The sequence below is a fragment of the Bos taurus genome, chromosome 5 (genome assembly GCF_002263795.3).
Source record: "Bos taurus isolate L1 Dominette 01449 registration number 42190680 breed Hereford chromosome 5, ARS-UCD2.0, whole genome shotgun sequence".
Classification (NCBI taxonomy): Eukaryota; Metazoa; Chordata; class Mammalia; order Artiodactyla; family Bovidae; genus Bos; species Bos taurus.
The window spans coordinates 108,925,194-108,951,307 of NC_037332.1; the positions used below are offsets into that span (position 1 = coordinate 108,925,194).

The following is a 26,114-nucleotide window of genomic DNA, read 5'->3' on the forward strand; positions in this document are numbered from 1 at the left end:
TATGCCTTTATGCCTCCTCTCTGGCTCTCCTGACCTCACCCACATTCAAGTTCAGCTAGGACTGGCCTGGAACTTTCCTCAACAGCCCTGAACTACAATCACGTCACCCTTCCAGGCACCCCATGACCCTGAGAACCCTCAGCCATCACAGAAATCAAAGCATTAATTCCACCAGATAGGGAAACAGATTCAGCAAGGTGATGACGAGACCCACCCAGGGTCACGTAGTGCATTTAACTGTGAGATCTTGGGCAAGTCACTTAACCTCTCTGTGCTTCAGTCTCCTTATCTTGTAAAATGGGAGTAGTACCTACCTCACAGGGTTGTTGTGGGATTAATTAGATAAAATGTCTGTAAAGCACTGAAGGTTCTTGAAGAAGGTGCTATATAAATACAAAATAATATCTATTAAAGTTTGTTTATTTGTGGGGAAAAAGCAAAAAAGACACACCAGCTCTTTGTCTGGGGTCATCCCTCTCCCACTTTCTTCCTTAATAGGAATTTGCAGACATTATTTACATTTGTTTCATGGAGCAAAGGGAGAAGGAAATGGCAACCCACCCCAGTATTCTTGTCAGGAGAATCCTGTGGATGGAGGAGCCTGGTGGGCTGTTGTCCACAGGGTCGCACAGAGTTGGACACAACTGAAGTGACTTAGCATGCATGGATACATTGGAGAAGAAAATGGCAACCCACTCCAGCGTTCTTGCCTGGAGAATCCCAGGGACGGAGGAGCCTGGTGGGCTGCCGTCTGGGTGTCGCACAGGGTTGGACACGACTGAAGCGACTTAGCAGCAGCAGCAGCATGGAGCAAAGTTGCACCTCCCTCTGAAGGTTGAATTGTCCCTCTCTTTTTTAACAGCAATCTCTTGCTTATTTGCCTGTTTCTTCTTTTTTTTTTGGCCAAGTCCCATGGCACCTGGGATCTTAGTTTCCTGACCAGGGATTGAACCTATGTTCCCAGCATCGGAAGCACCAGGGAAATCTGGCCGAATGTCTCTTGAGATTAGAAGCCATGTCTCTTACATCTTTGGTATTCTCATAGTAAATAACAACACTCAAAACAAAAACAAAAAAACTCTGTTGTATTAAACAAAAAGATTTAAAAAATCTCTTGTCAAGTCCAAGTGCCTTGCACATGATGAGCAGATGCTTTAGAAACACCAGCTGATGGATTAGCTGAAGGAAAGACAGATATGTGTGCAGGCATCCCTTTGTTCTTGCAGAGTCAGGCACCAACCACCTACCCACTGGAGGGATGTGGATTGCAACAGTGTTCCAGGGACAGTGAATACTCCCCTAGGCACTGTGTACAGTCAAACGAGGCTCTAATGCACATGTATACAGCAGAGCGAGGACTGGGAGGAAGCCCAGAGATACCACCTGTAAGATGGGTCTTGAAGGAGAAAGATGGTTTCACAGAGCGTAGAAACACAAGGAGGGCATCCCCAGCGGTGCAGCTGTAAAGAATCCTCCTGCAATGCAGGAGATGCAGGTTCAATCCATGGTTCGGGAAGATTCCATGTGCTGTGGGGCAACTAAGCTTGTGGGCCACAACTATTGAGCCTGAGCGCCTAGAGCCTGTGCTCCTCAACAAAAGAAGCCACCGCAAAGAGAGACCTGTGCACCGCAGCAAAGAGCAGCCCCTGCTCACCTCAAGTAGAGAAAGACCGCACACAGCAATGAAGACCCAGCGCAGTCATAAATAAAGGTTTTGTTTTTTTAAAGAAAGACCTGATGTAGCCCAAGACAGACTAAAAAACTCCCCCAAAACCTGCTTTTTTATTAAAAAAAAAAGATGCGAGCCAAATTCGAGGCCAGGGGAACAGCAGTCAGAGAGGTGACACTGGTTCTCTGCCCTCAGCACCAGCTGAGGGGTGGGCTGGCCAGTCGGGGGCTGGAGTGAGGTCTGGGTGAGTGGGGGCTGGCAGCACAGTTAGGGAGGACGCTGACCAGGGTCCTCAAGGAAGGATGCTGCGTGGATGAGACTGAAGACTCATGATGTCTTTGGAGGAGCCAAGAAGCACATTTAACACGATTTTTTTTCTCCAGCAGCAATGATACAGCAATCTCATAAGCCGCTTCCTCTAGGTTGTATTTGAAAACACTTTTCTGAAACTTCCTCGTGGTCTCCACATGATAGTAACTGGCATCTTTGCCAAAAGCAGAGCCTGTGGAGTGTAGGCTGAGAGGGTCATCTTCCAGCAGGTAAATGGTGAATTGGGTAATCAGGTTCTGAAAGTCGATTCCAAAAACATAGCTGGAGGGACCCTTGGCCTGACAGTTTACTTAAAAGTTTGGCGGTTGAAGTGCACTGGGCTTGAATCTCTGAATACCGAGGACCCATTAGAAGACTGTTCCAATTGTCACAAATCGTAGTGCCTGAAAACATTTTTAAACTGTCTTAAAAAGAGAAAGTTCTCTAAAGATTAAACAGGAACAATTGTTATAACAGAAAATAATTATGGTTGAAATGTCTGTGGTTCCTTGGAAATGCTATGCTTTTTGTATTTTCCATTATTAGTGCAGTTGGAATGAAGGTTTATAGTTCAGGGGTCTTCATGTTTGCATTTTAAAATTAGGTAAATGACTTCATCTTTCAAGCTTGGATTCATTTTTAAATTTAATTTTATATTATACAGAATGTTCTCTGCATTTAGAAGGCAATACAAATCTTTTAATTCTGTAAGTAATTTTTATAACTATGATGCAACTCTATGCTATCTTTTCAACATTTAAAATACGTTTAAATGTGCCAAAAAAAAGAAAAAAAGTCTGGAACTTTTGACGTCCATTAGCTCAGCATAACTAGCTGTGTGATGGATGACTCGCCCAAAGCTACCGCTGTCCTGGTTGCTACAGTATAAGCTTGCTTACCAGATCAAGGGACAGGGCACCACAGCTCTGAGCACTGGTGAAGCCACTTCTGTTTTCATTTGTTTTTTTATGTGCAATCCCAAGAAGAACCTTGGCTAAGAGCTTCAACAGGACTCTAAGAAGTCTTTCTAAAAGAGAGATCAGTTCATGTGATTCTCTCGCTCAAAACCTCTCAGTGGCTTCATCACAAAGCCTTCTTGCTTCCTGGGTCTCGGGGTAGCCACCAGCCTCAAGCCTCCAGGCTCCAGCCCAGGGTGCTGCTATAGCCTCTGGGCCGCGCCTCCACTTAACAGGCTCCACCAGCGCCCCCTCATCCAAGGAGACCTCGTGTGTCCATGCTAGTTTGCACCACTCTGCACTGACACTTAAAACTGAGAACGTCAGTGTATCCGTTTGCCTTCTTGTCTACACTGTCCCTGCCAAAGTGCTCAGACCCTGGTTTATGGAACCTCGTAAATGTGAATCAAGAGCCTGGTGCTGTGCCCGGAGCAGAAAAGGCCTTCAGCACGTGACTGCTTCTGTTTGATTTGATTTTACTCCCACACTTCATGCTGCTCTAGGTGCTGAGAATACAAAATGAAGAATCTCAATATACATCTGGGTCCTGCTTTAAATAAACAAACACATAAACACTGACAAAATGAACTGGGTGTGTTTACTTGGCCAACGAGAAATGCCACTCTGTGCCACGCGTGACGGGGGTGCACATGGACACTCGGGTCCCTGGGAAGGAATTGCTGGTGTCCATTTGTTCTTCACAGCTGACCACTAAGCCTCTAGCTGGAGGCCAAGCCTGGCTGGAGGCTGGGTTTCCAAAGGCACATCCCAGGGACCCGGAGTCCTTAGAGACACTTGCAGAGTTCCTGGCCACGGCACTGTCCCAGGAGAGATGTGTTTCCCCCATTGACTGGGAAGCCTGTTAACTCAGGCTGTTAGCCGAGCAGGGATGTATGTGCCTTGAGAACACTTGCTTTCCAAGGCCATCATATTAGCTTGTGTTTTGGTGGCGCAGGATGGAACTCAAGTTACCGGCTGCTCTCTCTGTGTTTTACCAGGAAGCTCTCACTCTTTGGCATGACTAACCCTAGCAGCATAATCACCTCTGAGTCTACACAACCTAACTGCGGTCACCACAGGGCCTTCTCCCCTTCACCAGCCAGTCTCTCCCTCTGGAGCTCCCAATCCCTTTAGACTTGTCAGCCAAACAAAAGCCACCATTTCACAGGCTCTTCTTTCTTGGCTCTGGAGTGAGGGAAGGGAAGGGAGGCTTGTTAATTTAAAAAATAATGACACCGTAAACATAACAGGTTTGACGCTTTAGGCATTTCTATGTGCTCAACTCTTACAACCTTGCTTAGGACATAGCAGCTGCTTAAAAAACATTTATTGACTAAGTGCCTGGAGCAGTCAAATTAGGAAATGATGTTCATCTCACAGTCATATTCAAGAAAAGCAGATTTTTTTTGTTGTTGTTTAAGAATGATGTTAGCTTAAACAAAATAATAATCTGATGTTGTATAGTAATAAAATGAACAGTGTTCACTGTAATTGTTTAAAGTTACTCTATACTATATACATGTTTACTCTTTATTCCTAAAAATAAAGATAATAAGCAAGAGAAGCTAACTTCCATGTTCCTTTGTTTTTTTTTTTGCTTTCTTTTTTTATATTTTAAGTTTTTAAAAAATTCATTTATTTTTAATTGAAGAATAATTGCTTCACAATATTGGTTTGGCTTCCACCACACATCAACATGAATTAGCCATAGGTATACACATATCCCCGCCTCTTGAACCTCCTTCCTACCTCCCATCTTTTCCCACCCCTCTATATATTCCTCTTTAAAAAACACACTCAGATCAAGAAATCCAGAGCACATCGATAAATGGTTTTTACGGTGATGGCAACTAAGACCCTCTTTACCCTCCGACTTTGCATCTTCTTATTCAAGGTGATGGGTACTTGAGATATGTTGTATACATTAAACGAATGGGCTCATGCATGTAAGAGTGATCTGACTTGGGACCTGTCTAGATAAATTGGAACTACACATTTTTAAGGAAGTACACCACTTTTGTGTTGAACAGGATTAAAAATAATGAAATTAATATTCTTCCTATGAATGTGACAGTTTATGGTTTAAACAATTTTCTCCTTTGCTCCATGTATCAGTCATGGAGCTAAGCAGGAGTCTGTATGATTCCTATTGAGTATCTGAGAAAATGTAGTGTGAGAAACAAGCTCACAGGGCAGCTGATTCTAAAGCAGCTGGTTCAGCTGGGACTAAAATTACAGCCTGAGTCCCAGGCCTTCTGAATCCAAAAACGCCACACTTGCCTACTACAAGTGCTTTCTCTACTAACTATCACTCTAAGTTAAAAAAATTATTCCATCTTAATTGGCTTTGACATCAAGAGAATTTTATTCCAAAGTTTAAGCTATGGGAATTCCCCAGTGGTCCTGTGGTTAGGACTCTATGCTTTCACTGCTGAGTATGAGGGTTCGATTCCTGGTCAGGGAACTATTAAGATTCCTCAAGCCCTGAAGTGCAGCCAAATGTTAAAAAAAAAATGTAAAAACAAATAGATTTGAAGCTATGAATGCAGATATCCAGCTGTGTTTCTCACCAAGTCAAGGTGGCCTCCCCAAGCCCTCCAGCTCACACTAGATTCCACTCGGAACTCCTCTCCAAAGGAGCACGTGGGCTGCATGACTTCGCAGCCCTTCATGACTTGAACATCTCACAGCATACTTCTGTGCTGTACTGCACAGATAAACCTTATCAATTGCATTAGAAAACCCTCGAGGCGAGAGACTGAGTTTTCTACCCAAACAGTTATTTCTACGTCATGTGGACCCAATAGGAGGGACATAACTGGCCCAGCGAGGGAGTCTGAGGCCAGGTGTACAGAACCCCGGGCACTCTGTCAACCAAAATAATGTGACCTGTAAACTGAGTAGGGAGGGTCTGAGACCAGAGGAATGACACAAGGAGCTAAAATAATTAAAAAGGAAAGTTAAAGAAATTAAGGATTGGAGGCCCTTTGAAAAGAGATTAACGGAAGAACTCATTAAGACTCACCAGCTTCTGAATGGCTCGGAGAACTGAGATGCTACAAAGCTATTTGACCTGGTGTCAAGAACAAGGGGAGATGCCACAATGAGATAGGCCAGAGGTGGACATGCCAGGAATTCGAGAAGGAATTTCTGAACAGAACAACAGAAACCAAGTCGCCCGGAGGCAGCACAGAAGCTGATTCTTGGGTACAGTTTCTAGAAGAGGACTGAAGAAGTTTCAGCAGGCAGTAAAATCTGGTGAGGTTCCGAGTCCTGAACCACAGACATGAGCAGAAGGGACACCCCCTTGCCCCGTCTAGCGGCTGAGAACTGGGTTAACTAACATTGCAGTAATCTCCTTAAAGGCTGCATGTGGTGTCAGAACCACGCCAAGGACGCAGCCTCCAGCTCTGGTGCCAGCTGGTTTGAGCCAGAGCAGACAGAGCCTTCCTCTGGGGACTGCAGCCGGGCGGGCTGCTCCGGGCCTCCCTGCTGGCCCGAAGGTTTCAAGCCTCAGGCTGGGGTTTCCTAGCGGTAATAGCTTACCAGCCTTACTATGCTCAGTCGCTTCAGTTGTGTCCCACACAATTCAGTTCAGTTCAGTTCAGTTCAGTAACTCAGTTGTGTCTGACTCTTTGCAATCTCATGGACTGCAGCACTCCAGGTCTCCCTGTCCATCACAACTCCTGGAGTTTACTCAAACTCATGTTCATTGAGTCGGTAATACCATCCAACCATCTCATCCTCTGTTGTCCCCTTCTCCTTCCGTCTTCAATCTTTCCCAGTATCAGGGTCTTTTCCAATGAGTCAGTTCTTTGAATCAGGTGGCCAAAGTATTGGAGTTTCAGCTTCAGCATCAGTCCTTCCAATGAATATTCAGGACTGATTTCCTTTAGGATGAACTGGTTGGATCCCCTTGCAGTCCCACACACCGTGGAGCAACTAAGTCCGGGTGCCATAGCTACCGAGTCTGTGCTCTAGAGTCCAGGAGCTACAGCTACTGAGCCCATGTGCCCGAGCCCATGTGCCTGAGAGCCTATGTTCTGCAACAAGAGAAGCCACTGCACTGAGAAGCCATTGTACTGCAACAAGAGGGTAGCCCCTGCTCGCCGCAACTAGAGAAAGCCTGTGCGGCAAGAAAGGCCCAGCACAGTGAAAAATAAATAAAATTATTTAAAAAAATCTACAAACTTTGATCACCAACTTTCTTCTCCCTCTCTGTTTTGTTTTGTTTTTTGGCTGCGACTTGCAGCTTATGGGATCTTAATTCCCTGACCAGGGACTGAACCTGGGTCCCTGGCAGTGAAAGTGCAGAGTCCTAACCTCTGGACTGTCAGGGAATTCCCCAGTGTTCTTCATGGTTAAAAATATGTTATAAATAAGCTATGAGGATATATTGTACAGGAGGGGGAACAGAGCCACTATTTTATAGTAACTATCAATGCAGTATAACTTTTAAAAATTGTAAGCCACGATGCTGTACACCTGCAACCTATACAATATTGCACACCAACTATATCTCAATTTAAAAAATTTCTACATTGTAAAAAACTATGTTCAAAGAGTAGCGTTTTCTGTGAAGATATTAGTAATATTAATACATTTATTTCATCAACACTCATATAGACCAGTTATTTGTAGCCTGCTCCAAGGAGAACAGTCCAAGAGCTATTCCTGAGGAAAGAGCTGGGATTTTCTTGGTAAAACCAAACATAAATAAAAGAGGTGAATTGGGAGATTAAGCACTAGGCTAGAGTGAGAGTTGGACTGTGAAGAAGGCTGAGCGCCGAAGAATTGATGCTTTTGAACTGTGGTGTTGGAGAAGACTCTTGAGAGTCCCTTGGACTGCAAGGAGATCCAACCAGTCCATTCTGAAGAAGATCAGCCCTGGGATTTCTTTGGAAGGAATGATGCTAAAGCTGAAACTCCAGTACTTTGGCCACCTCATGCAAAGAGTTGACTCATTGGAAAAGACTCTGATGCTGGGAGGGATTGGGGGCAGGAGGAGAAGGGGACGACAGAGGATGAGATGGCTGGATGGCATCACTGACTCGATGGACGTGAGTCTGGGTGAACTCCGAGAGTTGGTGATAGACAGGGAGGCCTGGTGTGCTGTGATTCATGGGGTCGCAAAGCATCGGACACGACTGAGCGACTGAACTGAACTGAACTGAACTGAGAGTGTTCAGGGAGGCCTGCCTGGAGGAGGGTGCAGGCAGGAGGATGCGGATGGGTCCAGACCGGGGTCCAGAGGGTCAGAGTGCTCAGGGTGAGTCCTGGGCATGTGGGTACCTACAGACCTGTCTGTCCAACACAGCACCTACCACCCACGAGTGCCCCATGCAGCACTGAGATGGTGGGTCCTAACAGAGATGCCTGCGGTTAACTGTAAAATGCACACACAGATTCCAAAGAACTGCCATGAAGAAAAATGCATGTAGACCATCTCATGGATATTTTTAATACTGATAACACATGTTGAAATAATAATCTGGTGGATATACTGGGTTTAAGAACACATTAAATTTACCTTCTCAGAACTGACGCACACTTCTAAGAAGATTAATCCAGCCACAATGGAGAGACAGAGGAGGAGATAAACCAGAAGAAAGAGAACCAGTTAGGAAGCTTCTCAACTAGAGAGATGAAAGAACCTCGATTGGGGTGGAGACTGAGGGTGTCAAAAAGAACGGGGAATACAAGAGACTTCATGGAGGCAGAACCCACACGACTGTGGTTATGACTAGCCAGGACAAAAGCAGAGAGTTGAGGGTGAACCTGGTGGTCTGGAACTATGCTTGTTCCATTAAAGGAAATACAAAGTCAGTAAGGTGTGTGACTTACAAAGAAAAAATCCAGAGCTAGTTTCCCACCTTCCTTTTAACATGGTGAGATTCAACATCCAACTGGCATTTGGGGGAAATGACCCTGGGGCTCAGGAGAAAAGCCAAGCTGAAGATGGATCCATCCTTGGTTGGTTGAATCCATGACTGCGGGTAACTGCGGATATGGGCTGACCACTCTATGCCACTTTATAAAAGGGACTCCAGTGACTTTTGATATCCTGGGGGTCCTGGAGTCAATCAATCCCCTGAAGATATGACTGATTGAGAAAGGCATGACCTTTGAGTGAATGAGTTCCAGGAGGGAGAAAGCTAAAAGGCAGAGGAAGGAATGAAGGAAAGGTAAGTAAATCAACATCAGGCATTTTAAGAAGTTCTAATTTTTTTTTACGGTTTTATGTCATCATTAAATAATCAATCATTTAGTTTCTGTGTATTAGGAAGGATTACCCCCACATACTCAAGTCTAATCTGGATGAGAAGAAAAGACACCCCCAACTACAGCGAAAGATTTAAGTAGCACTTCAAAATAAATAATAGAATGATGACCCAAGGAAGTGGTTGACTAGTGAGTCATACACACTGTAGTTTCTCCAGAGTACCTAGACAAATACCCCTAAGCAGGGGTGTTTCAGGAAAGCTTTAGGAAGGAGGTGAGTTTTGAGTGATCTGAGAAGTTGAGCTGTCTTTGTAAGCAATTGAAAGGGCAGGATCAAAAGGGAGGAGCAAGAAGATCCGGGGGTGAGTGAACCAGTTTGACGGGAGGGAAGGAGTCACTGGTTGGATGAGGTGGGGGTGGGGATCGCAGGTGAGGCTGGGAAGGCAGGTGGGAGCCAAACTGTGGCTTGAGTTAAGACTCAATGGACTTTCATGATCAAGGGAGAGTCATAGAATTTTGAGCAGGTGAATGACATGATTGAATTTACATTTTAGAACATTAAAGCTGGTCATACTCTAAAGATGAAGCTATAGGGTTCAGGGACCATGAGTTAAGCCCCTCCTCACAGATGAAATACACATGCAAGAGATTAAGTCTTTTCTAAGGGACAGCCAACTTTCCTGACTACTAATACAACTCACTTTCCACGATCTTAAAATGTTAAAATTAGCCTGACTTACAGTCCTCTCTGGGAATAGTACCCTATGGAAGGTAGCTCTCTACTGAGAAAGGAGGGCTGTGCCAGTACTTGGGGAGGGACCTGGACTCAGATGTGGAGACAGCTAAAGTGACAGGATAATGGTTCTGCCTCACTGCGGCTCCAGCTGAGCTCCTGGACTGAATCGAGGAGCAACCACGTCCGGGTGTGCAGGCAAAGGGGTAGAAACGGCAACTGGAGAAGTGAGAAGCAGTGTAATCCGACTGGATGATCGGCTAGAAGATTTGAATTCTAGTCCTGGTTAGCAGGAAGAAACCTGGAAGAACCGTACTTTTGTCACGCGCCTTCCAAGGTTCAAGTAATTGTTTTCAGCTGATCATACAGAATTTGCAATGTATTTCTCAGAGAAATGGTGTTAGAAAATGCTGGTTAGTTCCCCAGATCATCCTCTAGGAACCTAGAATAATCCCGTAACAGCTGAGATTTTGGCAGATTTTGCAAAGAGAAATTCAAATATTTTTTGCCACATTAATTAACAAGCGAAACAGGTTAGTCAAACTAAGTATTGTGTGTGTGTTTAATGGAAGATATTTAATTAGAAGATGGTATGGAAGTGGAGGTGGTAGGAAATCTGGAAGAGAATTTCTTTTGGCACTTCCAAGGTCATCTCAGATCAACAGTGCTCACAAACAGAAAAGAGGCAGAGAGGGCAAAAGAGAGAGACAGAGAAAGTATGAGAACTGTATGCCTTTTGGGAACAGGATAAGAAACAACTGGTGTTTGTAGGGTGAGAAATGGGCCAGTATTAAAAAGGCAGGGGCAGGCAGCGCTGAGAGTCCTGGGAAGAAGGAAGGAGGTGGGTGTACCGGGAGGCACCAGGGTCAGTGATCCAGGTCTCAGGAGGTAAGGGTGAAGCCAGCCCAGAAAACAGATTTGAGGCAGTTAAATCCCAGGGGAAAGGTGGAACAAACAGTCAAGGATTGTGGGTATCAACTCCAACAGAGGCAGAAGAAGGCATGGGTACAAATGTGAGGCTCCAGATGGAGCCGGAACTTGAGGAACCCCGAGGAGACACAGAAAACCTCTGGGCTGGAGGAGGAGGACCTGCTCTGGTTGGGGGTGGGGGGGTTGCGGGGAGAGTTACAGTGGATCAGAGCCAGAGAGGAGAGAGAGAGAAAGAAAGAGGTTTGAAGCTGTGTGCCTGTCCAATGGGACACCGAGAGGTGACCCTCAGATGAAGAAGGCAGCATGGGTGCGAGGGTGCTGAGGATGGGGCAGGACCAGCACCACCGAGGGGTGACCCCCTCAGCCACCACCAGCACTGCTCCCGCCCCCCACACCCCAGGGTAGTGTGGCTGGATTCCAGGACCCGGCAGTGTGTGGGGAGGGCAGCGCTCATTCAAACAGGCCAGAGTAACCCAAACTTGTCACCTTTCTGCTTGCTGGTATGTGACTTTTTAGGCGCTGTGACTACCAGGCTGGGGCCCAGATCACCGAGGGACAGGTAAGATGGAAAAGGGTAAAGGGCAGGATGAGGAGCCAGAGGAGAACCGGGAAAAGGCGGGGAAGCAGAAAGGCAGGATGTAATGGATTAGAAACAAATGTGAAGGGAAGCAGGAACCCTTACACAAAAGAGAAGGAAAGGTGAGGAAAGTCAGGCTGATCCGTGCGGAAATGCAGACAGACAGGGGTTAGAGAGTCCCCAGAAGAGAGTGCGAATTCAGGTCAGGTGGGTCACCCCACGGTGCGTGTCATCCTTCCCACACCTCACCTGGTCATCAGGCATCTGCCTTGGAGCTGCGCGTTACACACTCAAATGCAGCCTCTGCTCCTGGGGGGGTTCAGATAGGCGCTCGTTTTTTTCAAAGATGGACACGTGGTAGCATCTGCGGGTGAATTTTAAAGCATTCAATAGTTGAGGTAATAAGCGAGCACAACTATCTAAGTTTGGGGCAGGGGGCGAGTGGCGGGGTAGTGTGCAGTGTTGGATGAAGTATTTTCTTCCAGTAAACATCTAGTTAAACGTACATGTTCTTTAAGATTTTTTTTTAATGCTGCCTTATATATATATAAAAGAACAGGTTACTAAATTGATGGGAATAAAACGAGGGAGAGAATAAACCGGAGGCGCAGTCCATAACATCCCAGCTGAGTGAGGCCACTGCGCCAGCCCGTCCGGCGGGCGTCCGTGCTCAGAGGTCCCCACGCGGGTCCCCGAGGGGCTGCGCCCGGGACCGGACGGGACTGGAGTGCTGGCGCCCCCCGGGCCAGGGGGAACCACCCCCACCCCCACGCAGCACCCCGCGCACCGCGGACGGCGAGAGGGAGGTCTCCCCCGGCCCGGGAGGGGCAGGAGGCCGCGGGCTCTGTCCGGGTGTGGGGTCCGCCGCCCGGGACCCACGTGGGCGCAGCCCAGCGAGGCGCAGACCGCCGGCCTCCGAGGGGCGCGACCCCCGGCCACGTGGGGGCGGGGCCCGGTGGGGCTGGGGGGCGGTGCTCGGCCGCAGCCCCTCCCCCCGGCCCTCGGGCGCCCCTCCCCCGCCCAAGCGCGCCCGCGGGCGGCGGGCGGGGGCGGGGGCGGGGTTGTTGTTGTGCCGAGGCCCCGCCCCCGCCCGCCCCCGGCCCATCTGTTCCCCGCGAGCCGCGGCGACATTGTGCGGGCTGGGCGGCCGGGCCGCGGCGCGATGGGCCCGGGGCAGCCGCCGCGGTAGCTCGGCCGGAGTGGCTCCGGGAGCGGGCGGGCGGCGGGCGCGGAGGCGGCGGCGCGGCCGGAGATGCGCCCCGAGGAGGGCGGCGCGGCCGGGCTGGGCGAGCTGCGCTCGTGGTGGGAAGTGCCGGCCATCGCGCACTTCTGCTCGCTCTTCCGCACGGCGTTCCGCCTGCCGGACTTCGAGATCGAGGTGCGCGGGCCGGGCCGGGCCGGGGTGGGGGGTCGGGACCCGGGTAGGGGGTCGGGGCGGCGGCGCGCGGGGACCTCCGAGCGGCTGACTCTGAGGGACTGAGTGGGGGGCTGAGCGGGAGGAGCGCTCCCGGCCGGCCCGGGTGGGCGGGCGGGGGTCGGGGTCCGGGCTGAGGGGACCCGGGCGGTGGGGAAAGTTGGGCCGTTACTCCGGGCGGCGTCCCGGCGGGCGCAGCGCGGGGCCGGGCGGTCAGGATAGCGGGCGGCGGGCTTTGTGGGGCCCGGCGGGCTGGCGGGCGGGCGCCCCCGGCCGGCGCCCCGACCCCTCCCCCGGCCGCCTGGGGCCGAGCGCGCGGCCGGTCGGTGCCGCGGCCCTGGACAAAGGTGCGAGACCGGCGCGGCCGGGCCGGCGAGCGGGGGCCATGGGTCCGCCGCCCGCGGGAGGCGCGCCCGGCGGCAGCCGGGAGGGTGCGGGCCGGCGGGCGGGCGGCGGCGGCAGCGACGACGACAATGCGGCGGCCTCGGGTGCGGGGGCCCGGCGCCGCACGCCGTTTTCAAAGTTGGGACGTGACTCGGACGAGCACGGCTTTTTCTAAAAATGAGAGTGGGACGGCGGTTCCCGCGGACTGAGGGGGAGAAACGGCAGATTGGGGAATGCTGAGCGTCAGGACTTGCTCCACAACTGTCCCGAAGACCCCGTGTTTCCTTTTAGTTGGTCAAAATCCTCAGCACTTTAATTCTGCTGCTCAAAATGGTGGCTGTGGTGGGAGGTGTTGTGGTGACAATGCCGTCGTGGTGCCGCTAAACTTGCCCCTGCCCCATTTTCTCCCTGAAATGTGATAAAACTGAGGCGGTGCTGAATTACAGGTTAGAGTTTACGAACCCCGTCTAAAAACACTGTGGAGAAAACTTCATCTTTCAAAAATCCAAATATTCCCATTTGGTTGATTGGAAAAAAAAAAAGAGGTAACTAATTTTGTCCTAAATTGTTACAGAAATCTAGAGTAACGTATAAATAACGCCTATGTTCTAAGAAATAAATCTGTGGTTTCTAAGTATTAGCTGCTTTAATTCCAAAAGGAAATGTAACCTGATCTGAGAGGTCCAATTTGTATGTATAACAGAAGTGAAAAATCGTTGCTACAGGTGAATAATCAGGGCCACTTGAGATGAGTTTTTTCGCTTCGGATCCCAGTATTTCTTGCAAGTGACACTTTTTTGGTGGTTGTAGTTAAAATGTATGCTATTTGAAGTATATACGAATGAATATTTGGAATTCAGCTTGTACATATTGTGATCATCCATATCTCTATAATTTGGAGATGTTCAGTCGATGACTATTAGTGACTTACTCCTGCAATTCTTCTGTAATCTTTTTCACATGAAGTGTTTTGATGAATTTGAATACAGGTTAAAGTTTTCACTAATTACCAGAAATTAAAATTTTCAAAGTAATTTTTAGGTTTCTAGCAAATTTGATTCGGAGAGTGCAGAACTTACTGGGAACATGATTAGTTTTGATTCTCTAAGAAATAAATTTATTTTGGTTAGGTGATTTTTTTTTTTATCTAATAATTTACTGTTCTGAACTGAAGAAGGATCACTTGATTACAGTTTATGATGCACTGGAAGAATCTTCTTAAAAACAGACAAACAAAAAACAGTATTAATACTGAATTGTACCTGTTAGGATGGCTGGAAAGATACTATAATCTTAATTTACTGTAACTTTAAAAGATAGAAATGAATAATACCAAGTGGTAGAAGTTGGATATCAGCTTTTTTAGGAAACTAGTTTTCAGCTGTGGGAAAGTACTCATCTTACTCTTGACAACCAAACTGAACCCATGGATTTACAGAAAATTTAGGAAGCAGAATCTTCAAGGACTTGGCTTCTATTTATCTAAAACAAGGCAATCTCTTAGATAGCTCACAGGCTGGGAGCATTCATGCTGCAATTCTGTAAGAGGTCAAGACCTCCCATTTAACTGGTCCCCAAAGCATGGATATTTTTATTTTTGCATGTAAGAAAACCTTTTCCCTCTGTTAATTAGCCTTGAATGTACAGGATTTAATTAGAAGAGTCAGTATACTGGATTCTTGTTTTTTGGGTTGTGTTTAGGGACATCTGTGTTGCTGCCCCCCAGATAGGGGTTCTGCAGTCATCAGATCAAAAATCTGCAAATATGTAGACATATTTTAAGTTCAAAATTTGTGGTTTTAAAAAGCAGTGCATAATCATAATATAAAACTTGAAAATTATAGCAAAATATAGGTAAGAGAATTAAATCACCCATAATCCCACCACTCAGGGATAAAAACTGTTACTTAGAAATTCCCAAACATGTTCACAGCGTATTTGTGGCCCGTTTTAATTTTCCAGATGAGGAGACTGAGCTGTGTGTAGCTGGATAACTGTAGATTAATGATACTGAATTCAGTGGTTGGTATTATGAAACATCTGTTACTAGCTGCTTAACTGGATGGATTACCAAAGAAGCTCATGGCACACCTCCTTTGCCTCAGGATTATCAAATTTGGAACCACTTCATTTATATCAAGTTTTCTATGATTGTTTAACATTCCAGTGGATTAGGCTGGTTATGTTTTGTCCTGATTAGAGAATGAAGAATAGTGAATTGACCTTCCTGAAGATTTAGTACTGATTTTCTTTTTTCCCCTAACAAGTGCTCTTTACAGTGAATAGCATCATACTTAACTAGATTGCAGTTAAGGGAGGATAGACCATCTTCGGTAATCTTGTCTGGAGTTAATTGTGGTGGGTATAGGGTTGCAGGGAGAAATTCCATTATAAACATTTTGGGTATATTTTCTCCAGAGAAGAAACTATGGGGCCTCTATGTGATTATTTGAAAATGGTCATGTAGAATTATCTGGTTCATACAGCAGCAACATGATGAAAATAATCTGATTTTTAATAGTCCCATGTACTTTTTTACCCCGAGCTTCCTGCTTTGAGAATGAATCCTTAGGTATGAATTATTAAGCATTATTATGTTTATTCATAAATATTATTCATAATTATGAAAATAGGTGATAAAAAACTTGCCTAGAGAAACTTATTGGTACAGCAGTCTTAGTTCTCTGGGCCTGGGGCCCAAGGATGGGTTAGAGGGGGTTTTGTGTTGGTGTACATGTATGTACTCTGCTGTCACTTTCTTCAAATTTTGAAAGCGACCCCAACCAAACAAAGGTTAAAAGGCCTTGAACTAGATGAAAGATTTAAGTTGGCCTTGAATAGGGGAACCAGAGGCTAGTTTCATGACATGAGATCCCCTGGATCAGGAGTTAGAAAACTTGAATTCTTATGCTTGTTTTGCTACTGCTGCCTCTGTGACCTTCGGCAGGTCAAATAGCCTAATGGTGAAGGACACTTGTATAGCACTTTGTACATTTTCCAAATGTTTTCTCATTTTGTCCATCGTCATCATTAATCATTACTGGGAATTAGCAGTTTTGCAGATGAGGAAATTGGAAGTTGAGACAGGCTAAGTTTCTTGCATAGACTCTCACCTGGATCTCAGGTTCTTTGATACCAAATTCTTTGCTGGTGCTGCTATATCACACAGCTTCTACTTTAGTTTTCATTATGTATAAAAATGAAAGGCTGGACCTAGAAGTAATGGCCAAGATTTCACAGTGCAGATCTAGAGTTCTTCGGCTCTTAATAATGAGGGGGTACAAAAGATCCTTTTAAAGGATCTTAAAATACAGATCTTAAAGGATCTGTATTCTGCTGAATACAGAGGGACAAGTTCATGATTTCATTTGGTTCTTTCAGCAAATACTTATTGAGCATCCACTATGTGCTAGATGCAGTATATTAAGTACTTGGAGATACAGATGTGAACATAACACAAACACTCCTCCTTTAGTGGAAGGAGACAGATAATAATAAACTGGCACAGAGAGGGCCAAGTTGGGGGGGGGTTACAATTTAAAATAGGGTGATTAGACGTGGGAGGGGTTTCTTTGGTGGCTCAGACAGTGAAGAATCTACCTGCAGTGCAGGAGACTTGAGTTTGATCCCCTGAAAAGGTTGGGAAGATCCTCTGGCGAAGGGAATGGCTGCCTGCTCCAGTCTCCTTGCCTGGGAAATCCCATGGGCAGAGGAGTCTGGTAGGCTGCAGTGCATGGGATTGCAAAGGTGTGGGTGGCCTCACTGAGAAGATGGCATTTGAGCAGGACTGAAGGAAATAGGGGACTTAAAATTATTTAAAAACTAGTAGTTTGTGGGACTTCCCTAGTGGTCCAGTGGTTAAGACTGCGCTTCACTGCAGGGTGTCAGGGTTACCTGGTCAGGGAACCCACATGCTGCATGGTGCAAAAATTAGTAGTTACAGTGATCTATTGAACGGAAAATACCAGATGATCAGTGTCTCCTGAAGACTCAGGATATGCTCCTCCTCTGAGGAGGAAAGCCCAAGAACAGGATGTGAATAACAGAGGGTAGGTTTTGAAACCTGAAAGGGGGGACTGCTCCCTCAGAGTGTAACTCCCCCAAGGTGAACCCTGGATCCCATTCTGCTTATACCAGTGTCTTAAAGGGGAAGTCGTTGTCTTCGTTTTCATTTGCCTGTTCGAGAAGCTTCAAAAGGGTAGAGATTCTCCAGTTGTGGAAAGGGCAGTAACCTCTCATCTCTGAAGGACAACTCATGTTAGCATGTGGCTTGCTTTACCACGGAAGTTCAGTTCGGTCTTGCTTAATTTTCTGGAACACAGTGAGGAAGCCCAAAATACGACTTGGCAACATGGCAGCATTCGGTACAACCGACCGTCTGCCCTTTGATCAGGAGAGGCTGAGGGCTGAATTCCAGTTTGTTTTTTTTAAGGGGCTGGCTTTTTGTGGTGTGTTGGGTTGGGGGTAAGAATGAGGAGCTCTGGCATTGCTGGGAAACTGCCAGTGCACACGGTGGTTTAGATAAAAAGTGGGTGTGGACAGAGTCCAGGGGGACAGAAGGCACAGTTTCTAACTAGATGGCCTTAGATATAGTTGATGGGATTGAAGGTACTTGTCAAAGGAATCATGCAGAGAGCCAGAAACCTGGACTGTGGACCCACCTCTGTCATTACCTGGTGCTGCGATTTTAGGCAGATCATTTGGTTTCAGATGCCCTATCTATAAAAAGACAGTTGTGGACTAGGTGATTTCTAGGATGTTCCTCTGGCCAAAGTGCCGTGATTCCCCTGAGATGTTTCTCAGCATGCAAGGCACAAGTAGCTGATCCAAAAAGTTTTCCTGAGCTCATTGGTTAGGGCCAGGTGGCTCAGACAGTAAAGAATCTGCCTGCAAAGCTGGAGGACTGGATTCCTGGGTTGGGAAGATCCCTTGGAGAAGGGAATGACAACCCACTCCAGTATTCTTGCCTGGAAAATCCTATGGACAGAGGGGCCTGGCAGGTTACAGTCCATGGGGTAGCCAAAAAGAGTCCACTGAGTGACTAACACTTTCACTTTCTTTTTTTATATGCTGTGTTGGGGTCCCTATCTTAGAAATTAATTTTGTACCAAACTAAAGCAGCAAATCCACACTTCATGTCTTCATAGATTATATGAGTTTGTCTTTCTGTGGAAATCCTGTCTGCAAATACATTACGTTGACGGTAGCTTCAACAGTGAAGCTGTTGATATTGATATTTTCACTGTCTTCGAGGTCCTTTCAAACTAATATTTTGTATTTTGGGGTTATGAGAAACTCGGGAAGATGAAGGTCTTAAATTGTGTTCTTTCCCCTGCACTTCTATTTATTCACTTAAATTGAATATCGTTCAACACGTAGAACTTTGAATGGAGGCGGGTAAAGGTTTTGGTCTGGGGCTGATGGCGAAGCTTTCCAGGCAGCTGTGCCCCCCTTCCCTGTATTTTCCTATTTCACAGGACTCTGTTCCTTGAATGCTTTTATATTGTTTTCTCTACAGGAGCCTGTAACAAATACTTGTTTATTCTGGAAAACAAACTTGTTTATTCTGGAAAACTCTGGAATTCTCTTTCTTTGATTTAGACAGGAGTCTTCAGGTGGTGGTACTGAGCTCAGGATTCTCCCAGCCTTGTTGCATCAGGGTATTCAGTGTTGATCACTGCTGCGTGTGTCGCGGTGATGCCTCCTGTCCCTGAAGAACACTGGGCCCTGAGGTGGGGGGACTCCTCCCCATAGGGAGTCATGTTCTGGATGTAATGTTTTATTGTGTAGGGTTGAAGGGATTTATTTATGCCGACTTTGCTGTCATCAGCCCGGGAAAACAGTTCAGTCGCTCAGTCGTGTCTGACTCTCTGCTACCTCATAGACTACAGTACACCAGGCCTCCCTGTCCATCACCAACTCCCGGAGTTTAGTCAAACTCACGTCCATCAAGTTGGTGAAGGCATCCAACCATCTCATCCTCTGTCGTCCCCTTCTCCTTTCGCCTTCAATCATTCCCAGCATCAGGGTCTTTTCCAGTGAGTCAGTTCTTTGCATCAGGTGGCCAAAGTATTGGAGTTTCAGCTTCAGCATCAGTCCTTCCAATGAATATTCAGGACTGATTTCCTTTAGGATTGACTGGTTGGATCTTCATGCAGTCCCAGGGACTCTCAAGAGTCTTCTCCAACACTGCAGTTCAAAAGCATCCATTCTTCAGCACTCAGCTTTCTTTATAGTCCAGCTCTCACATCCATACATGACTACTGGAAAAACCAAAGCTTTGATTAGATGGACCTTTGTTGGCAAAGTAATATCTCTGCTTTTTAATTTGTTGTCTAGGTTGGTCATAACTTTTCTTCCTAGGAGCAAGCATCTTTTAATTTCATGGCTTCAGTCACCATCTGCAGTGATTTTGGATTTAGCCCCCCAAAATAGTCTCTCACTGTTTAGATTGTTTCTCCATCTGTTTACCATGAAGTGATGGGACCAGATGCCATGATCTTAGTTTTCTGAATGTTGAGCTTTAAGCCAACATTTTTACTCTCTTTCATTTTCATCAAGAGGCTCTTTAGTTCTTCACTTTCTGCCATAAGGGTGGTATCATCTGCGTATCTGAGGTTCTTGATATTTCTCCCGGCGATCTTGATTCCAGCTTGTGCTTCATTCATCCTGGCATTTTGCATGATGTACTCTGCATATAAGTAAAATAAGCAGGCTGACAATATACAGCCTTGATGTACTCTTTTCCCAATTTGGAACCAGTCTGTTGTTCCATGTCCAGTTCTAACTGTTGCTTGTTGACCTGCATACAGATTTCTCAGGAGGTAGGTCAGGTGGTCTGGTATTCCCATCTCTTTAAGAATTTTCCAGTTTGCTGTGGTCCACACAGTCAAAGGTTTTGGCATAGTCAATAAAGCAGAAGTAGATGTTTCTCTGGAAGTCTCTTGCTTTCTCAGTGATCCAAGGGATGTTGGCAGTTTGATCTCTGGTTCCTCTGCCTTTTCTAAATCCAACTTGAACATCTGAAGTTCATGGTTCATGTACTGTTGAAGCCTGGCATGGAATATTTTGAGCATTACTTTGCTAGCTTTTGAGATGAGGGTAATTGTGTGGTAGTTTGAGCAATCTTTGACATTGCCTTTCTTTGGGATTGGAAAGAAAACTGACCTTTTCCAGTCCTGTGGCCACTGGTGAGTTTTCCAAATTTGCTGGCATATTGAGTGCAGTGCTTTGACAGCATCATCTTTTAGGATTTGAAATAGCTCAACTGGAATTCCATCACCTCCACTAGCTTTGTTCATATTGATGCTTCCTAAGGCCCACTTGACTTCACATTCCAGGATGTCAGGCTCTAGGTGAGTGATCACATTATCGTGATTATCTGGGTCATGAAGATCTTTTTTGTATAGTTTTTCTGTATATTCTTGCCACCTCTTAATATCTTCTGCTTCTGTTAGGTCCATACCATTTCTATCCTTTATCGAGCCCATCTTTGCATGGAATGTTCCCTTGGTATCTAATTTTCTTGACGAGATCTCTAGTCTTTCCCTTTCTATTCTGTTTCTATCTGGGAAACAGATCCTTTAATTCTTTTCTTAGGGCTTCCCTGGTAGCTCAGTTGATAAAGAATCCACCTGCAATGTAGGAGACCTGGGTTCGATCCCTGGGTTCGATCCCTGGGTTGGGAAGATCCCCCGTGGAGAAGGGAACGGCTACCCACTCCAGTATTCTGGCCTGGAGAATTCCATGGACAGGGGAGCCTGGCAAGATTCGGTCCACGGGGTTGCAAAGAGTCGGACACGACTGAGTGACTGATACACAAACACACCCCTACACACATACACACACCCTTACACACCTGCCCCACCCAAAATCATTTAGGGGAAGAGAACAGGTTGGGGGGCTGTCCAGAGGGAGCCGCGATGCCACCTGTGCCATGTTGGGGGGCTGTGGAGAGGGAGCCCCGACGCCGTGCATACCTGAAGGCGGCCCTCTCTCAGCCCTCTTGCGGGACTGAAGCCAGGGGTGGTGAGCGTGCGTGTGGCGCGCCCGCATGTGCATGTGGACAGTGAGTGTGTGCGCCCCTGTGTGGGGACTGAGCTCCTCAGGCAGTACGAGGTGTGTAATTTAGGCAGAACCTGGGCCTTCTGTGCGGCCTTGGCTCTGGCGGCACCGCGGGCGTAGTGGATTCACACTGGGCATCATTTTAGTGGCAGGAAAGGTTGCGTGGTGGCGGTCTGAGCCGTCACGCACTGCGGGCCTCCGGGTGTGGAGTCAGGCCCTTCCGGCCGCGACTCTGATGTGGATCATCCACACACCCAGCGCATGCGGTTTATGTAGAAACGTTCGGAAGGCAGCGTTTGGAACCCTGACCTTGTGTGGCCTGGAAGATGGGCACTGGACACGTGTCCTGTCCTGTGCGTCTCACTGTCACAGTCATTTCAGCTTTGGCCCCGCCCAGCCTCTTAAATTTAAGCAAACTCTGGGAGATGGTGAAGGACAGAGGAGTCTGGCGTGCTGCATACAGCCCATTGGGTCGCGAAGAGTCGGACATGACTTGGAGACCGAACGTCAACAACACCCGCTTGGGCTTTCTTTGGGTGGCGAGTGGCCCTGGGACTGAATGTCATCACAGACTCTGCACCCTTCTGTGCTCCTCCATGACCCGCAAGTAAGTGCTAACAGGCACTGATGGGGCCACGGTTATTCTAAACTGTTTATTATCTTTTTAATGTTGAACCTTCAAGTCACCTCCCATTAATAATTGCTAAGAATGGGGTAAGTTCTTACAGCTGAGAGTGCTCTGAGCAGTCTGGTGGAGGGGAGAGTGTTTTTCTCTAGGCCAGTTGCTTTTGATGAACACCACTCCCTGAGTGGTCATTGTTTCAACAACAATACACTGAGGACAGTTGATTTGCTTGACAGAAAATGTGTTAAATTAGCAAATCTAGCAAATCTTTTCTCCCCCACCCCCATTGTGTCTCTTTTATTTCCCTGAAAGGTTGTGTTTGCAGAGTCTTCTAGGTGTGAGAGACAGTTTTTATAATCAGTTCTTTGTCTAGGGGACACTTAGATAGGGGAAAGGTGACTAAGAGAAACTTGTGTCATGATTAAGGGATTTAATTTTTTCTCACTCTTAGGCTGGTATTGATTTGGGTTAGTATCCCACACATTGTTTCTGAAAGACCTATTCTCTCCTATTTTCCACTGTGCTGTTGAAGCAGGCACCCCAGCTTTCCTTACTGGAAATTGGGGATTGGGAGGGGAATGTTCTAACAGTGTTGAGAATGCCTGGGTCCATATAGCTAGATTTTCATCACTTTTGATGGAGCACCTCTCTTAATTATATATAACTGTACTTTAGAGTTGCATGTTACAGAAATCTAAAGTAGTAGTGAAATTACAAAGAAAAGTGGAATCTGAAATCCCAGGCAGTCTCCTTTCTCTGTTGTCACTTTTATTAATACTAACTGCCCCAGAATGATTGCAGAGCTAAGGGACTGGGTGCGGTTCTGCTGCTGCCCTGGGGAATTGGAGTAGTTGTGGGGGAGGAAAGGGTGGCTGGCTGGGTGGCAGCCATGGCTTTAGGAGTTCAAAGGCCTCTGGGGTCCTGAGTGAAGTGCTTCCTGGAGAAGGCAGCGCTAGGAGGGGGTCACAGTGAGGAAGTCAGCGCAAGGAGATGAGAGTTCTCTTCTGTGGAGAGCTGCTGAAAGATGGAGGCAGGATGCTGCAGCAAGCCTGGAATGCCAGACCCGCTTGTGTGGATCTTTTTTATTCAGGCACTGAAGTTTGAGACAAGAATGATCTTAAAGTTTAGACAAAGAATGTCCTGAGTACTACGTGTTTTGATATCTAGGCTTAACTCTAGGAGTGGAGTGGGTGTAAAATGCTGCAGGTAGGGGTGACAGGAAGAGGCCTTTGTCGCTGGCTTTGAGTGGAACTAGATGGTAGTGTTGGGTGCATCAGGAAGGTGGTATGGGGTAAGGATGTTGGGGGCTGCAAGTGATGGGACGCTGCACTAAAAAGCAGGGTGGTTTGTCCTAGAACCTGGGGTCTGGAGGATCGTGGCAGGTGTGCTGCCCAGTGACGATGTCCTTAGGTGCCCAGGCAGCTGCCTGTGCATGGTTACAGGATGCTTGCACAGTTCTAGGGTCTGCATTGCTGAGCATTTCAGGGAAGTACAAGAAAATTACAATTTCAGTTGAAAACAGCCATTGGGTTGGTGATTTGAAGAGGCTAGAGATAGCATCACCGTCTCAATGGGTATGAATTTGAGCAAACTCTCAGAGATAGTGCAGAACAGAGGAAGGAGCCTGGCATGCTGCAGCCCATGGGGTTGCAGAGTTGGACGCGACTTACAGCCAGTGAACAACAACAGCAAAAGCAAGAGATGGCATTAGAGAAGGCTATTGGAGAGAGGCTGAGGGAGCGGCTAAAACTGCATTTTCCTGGAATGAGAGAGGAAGAGAGCTCTCTAGGAGGCTTAAGAGAATGGTGGAAAAGAATGAATGTTTAAAAAAATTTTCATGAATAATATGCAATATAAGAAGAATCCTCAATTCCTCCCGTGTTAACATTTTAGTGCCTTACTGAAGAGGTGCATTGTGAGACAACCCTTCCCCGGCTTTTTAAAAGAGTCAGTTTCCAAATTTTCCTCCCTGTTTTGTGCTGGCAGTCCTCTTCACTCTTCTTCCCCTTCTGATTGTCGGAAGGTGGGGTGGTAGTGACCCCACCCCTAGCATTGCCAGTTGCTCCTTGTTTTAGCTTCCTGTTTAGGAAAATGAAAATGAAAATCTGGGCCCAGAAATGCACCCTTTTTATCATTAGAATTTTAGATTTGTTTATCTATTGATTGTTTGAAATTCTCCAGTTCTTAGATTCTGTCTGTTAGTATTTAATGATCTGTAAGACTACTACTGATAGTGTAGCTGACGCTGAAGCTGAAACTCTATCCAATACTTTGCCACCTGATGCGAAGAGCTGACTCATTGGAAAAGACCCTGATGCTGGGAAAGATTGAAGGCGGGAGGAGAAGGGGACGACAGAGGATGAGATGGGTGGATGGCATCACTGACTCAATGGACATGAGTTTGAGTAAACTCCTGGAGTTGGTGATGGACAGAGAGGCCTGGCGTGCTGCAGTCCACAGGGTCGCAAAGAGTCGGACACGACTGAACGACTGAACTGAAGACTACTACTTAAATGGGACTCTGATCCTTCTGTAACGAGAGTTTATGTACAAACAGGATAGCTATCAGTGCGATGTGAAAGTCGTTCACTTGTGCCTTACTCTTTGCGACCCTGTGGACTATACAGTCCATGGAATTCTCCAGTCCAGAATACTGAAGTGGGTAGCTTATCCCTTCTCCAGCAGATCTATCTGACCCAGGAATCGAACTGGGTTCTCCTGCATCGCAGGTGGATTCTTAACCAGGTGAGCTATGAGGGAAGCCCAGCAGTGTGATATGTTCTTTCTAATCACAGTTCCCCATGCCTGGGGGAGTAACAGCTCCACAGAAAGGAGTATTTCCTTCACTTATTTGTTTGTCTTATCTCCTTCCTGGCTGTACAAAAATTTTTGGAAGTTAATCTGACTGTTCTACCTGCCCTTTGCCCCCTTTCTCTCCTCCTGTGTCTATATTAAGTCTATATCCTGGCTGGTAACCTGACATCTTGCCTGAAAAGATGCACTGGATCAATCCCCATTCTTGGGATTGTAGTTTAGGAAATACAAGGGTTACCATGCTAGTGTGAAAAAGCATTTAGGTCACAACAAGAATCCTCTATGCAAACCAAACTCTTGCATTTGGAGGAGCAGAAATTAAGGGGATTAATAGGAAGACTTCAGCCTCCCCCTGCCACCGCCGCCACTGCTGTCCATCCTGCAGGAACCCCCAAGCATCTGGGGGAGTCTGCACTCCTTGCCCCCCAAAGAAGGGTATGTGCGTGTATTAAGTATTTTATAAACATGGGCTCATGCTTTTACATACTCTCCGGATTCCTGTTTAATTCAGTTAACAATAATACACGATGTAGAATGCCCTTTCATAGCATACATTGTGACTTTAATAGCTTCGGAGCATTTATGGTCTGATTTTATTTAACCAATCCTCAATGGAGCATTGAGGTTTTATTTTTAGTTGTTTACTATCATAACAGCCATGGACAGAAAGATTTTTTTTCTACCCAAGATAGGACTAGTGTTTTTGTTCATTAGACTTCTCTTATTACTGTCTATGTTTGAAGTCTCATCTTGAATTTCATAGTCAATTTTTATCTTACATTTCATGACAAAAACTAACATGAATTTGGTGCCCACTATGGGTGCTCCAGGCACTGCTTAGTGTTTCTCATGTGTCAACTTATCTGTACTTTTTTTTAATTGAAATGCAGTTGACATATAACATGTTAGTTTCAAGTGAACAGCATAATGATTCCATATTTGTATATATTAAGGGCTGATCGCTGCAACAAGTCTAGCTAGCATTCAATACCACCTATAGTTAGAAAATTTTTTTCTTGCAAAGAGAACTTTTTAAGATCTGTTCTCTCAGCAGTGTTCACATACCAGTCATACAACACAGTATTGCTGACCACAGTCACCATGTTGTACATCCCATCCCCTTATGAAAGGAGATTTGTGCTGCTGGCCCGTTTACCCATCACACCACCTCTGCCTAGGAACCGCCTGTCTGTTCCCTGAGCGTAAGTTGCAGACACGATACACCTCACTTCTAAACGTTTCAGTGTTTTTATGCCTTAAAAAGGAATTCCCTTTAGCTCAGATGGTAAACAATCTGCCTGCAATGCAGGAGACCTTGGTTCTATCCCTGGGTCAGGAGGATCCCCTGGAGAAGGGGATAGCAACCCACTCCAGTATTTTTGCCTGGAGAATCCCATGGACAGAAGGGCCTAGCGGG

General features: G+C 46.5%; 1 protein-coding gene across 2 annotated transcripts in view; it reads left to right on the forward strand.

Annotated features, from left to right (window-relative positions):
- Nucleotides 1–12,499: 12,499 nt before the first annotated feature.
- Nucleotides 12,500–26,114, forward strand: part of CECR2 (CECR2 histone acetyl-lysine reader) — a 117,092-nt gene continuing 103,477 nt past the window's right edge. For both annotated transcript variants that reach the window (XR_003034868.2, XM_024992770.2), the window contains exon 1: nucleotides 12,500–12,774. Coding sequence is in view for 1 of the 2 variants with exons in the window: in XM_024992770.2 (XP_024848538.1) it covers nucleotides 12,649–12,774 (126 nt within the window). In the remaining variant the exon portion in view is untranslated. The remainder of the gene's footprint in view (nucleotides 12,775–26,114) is intronic.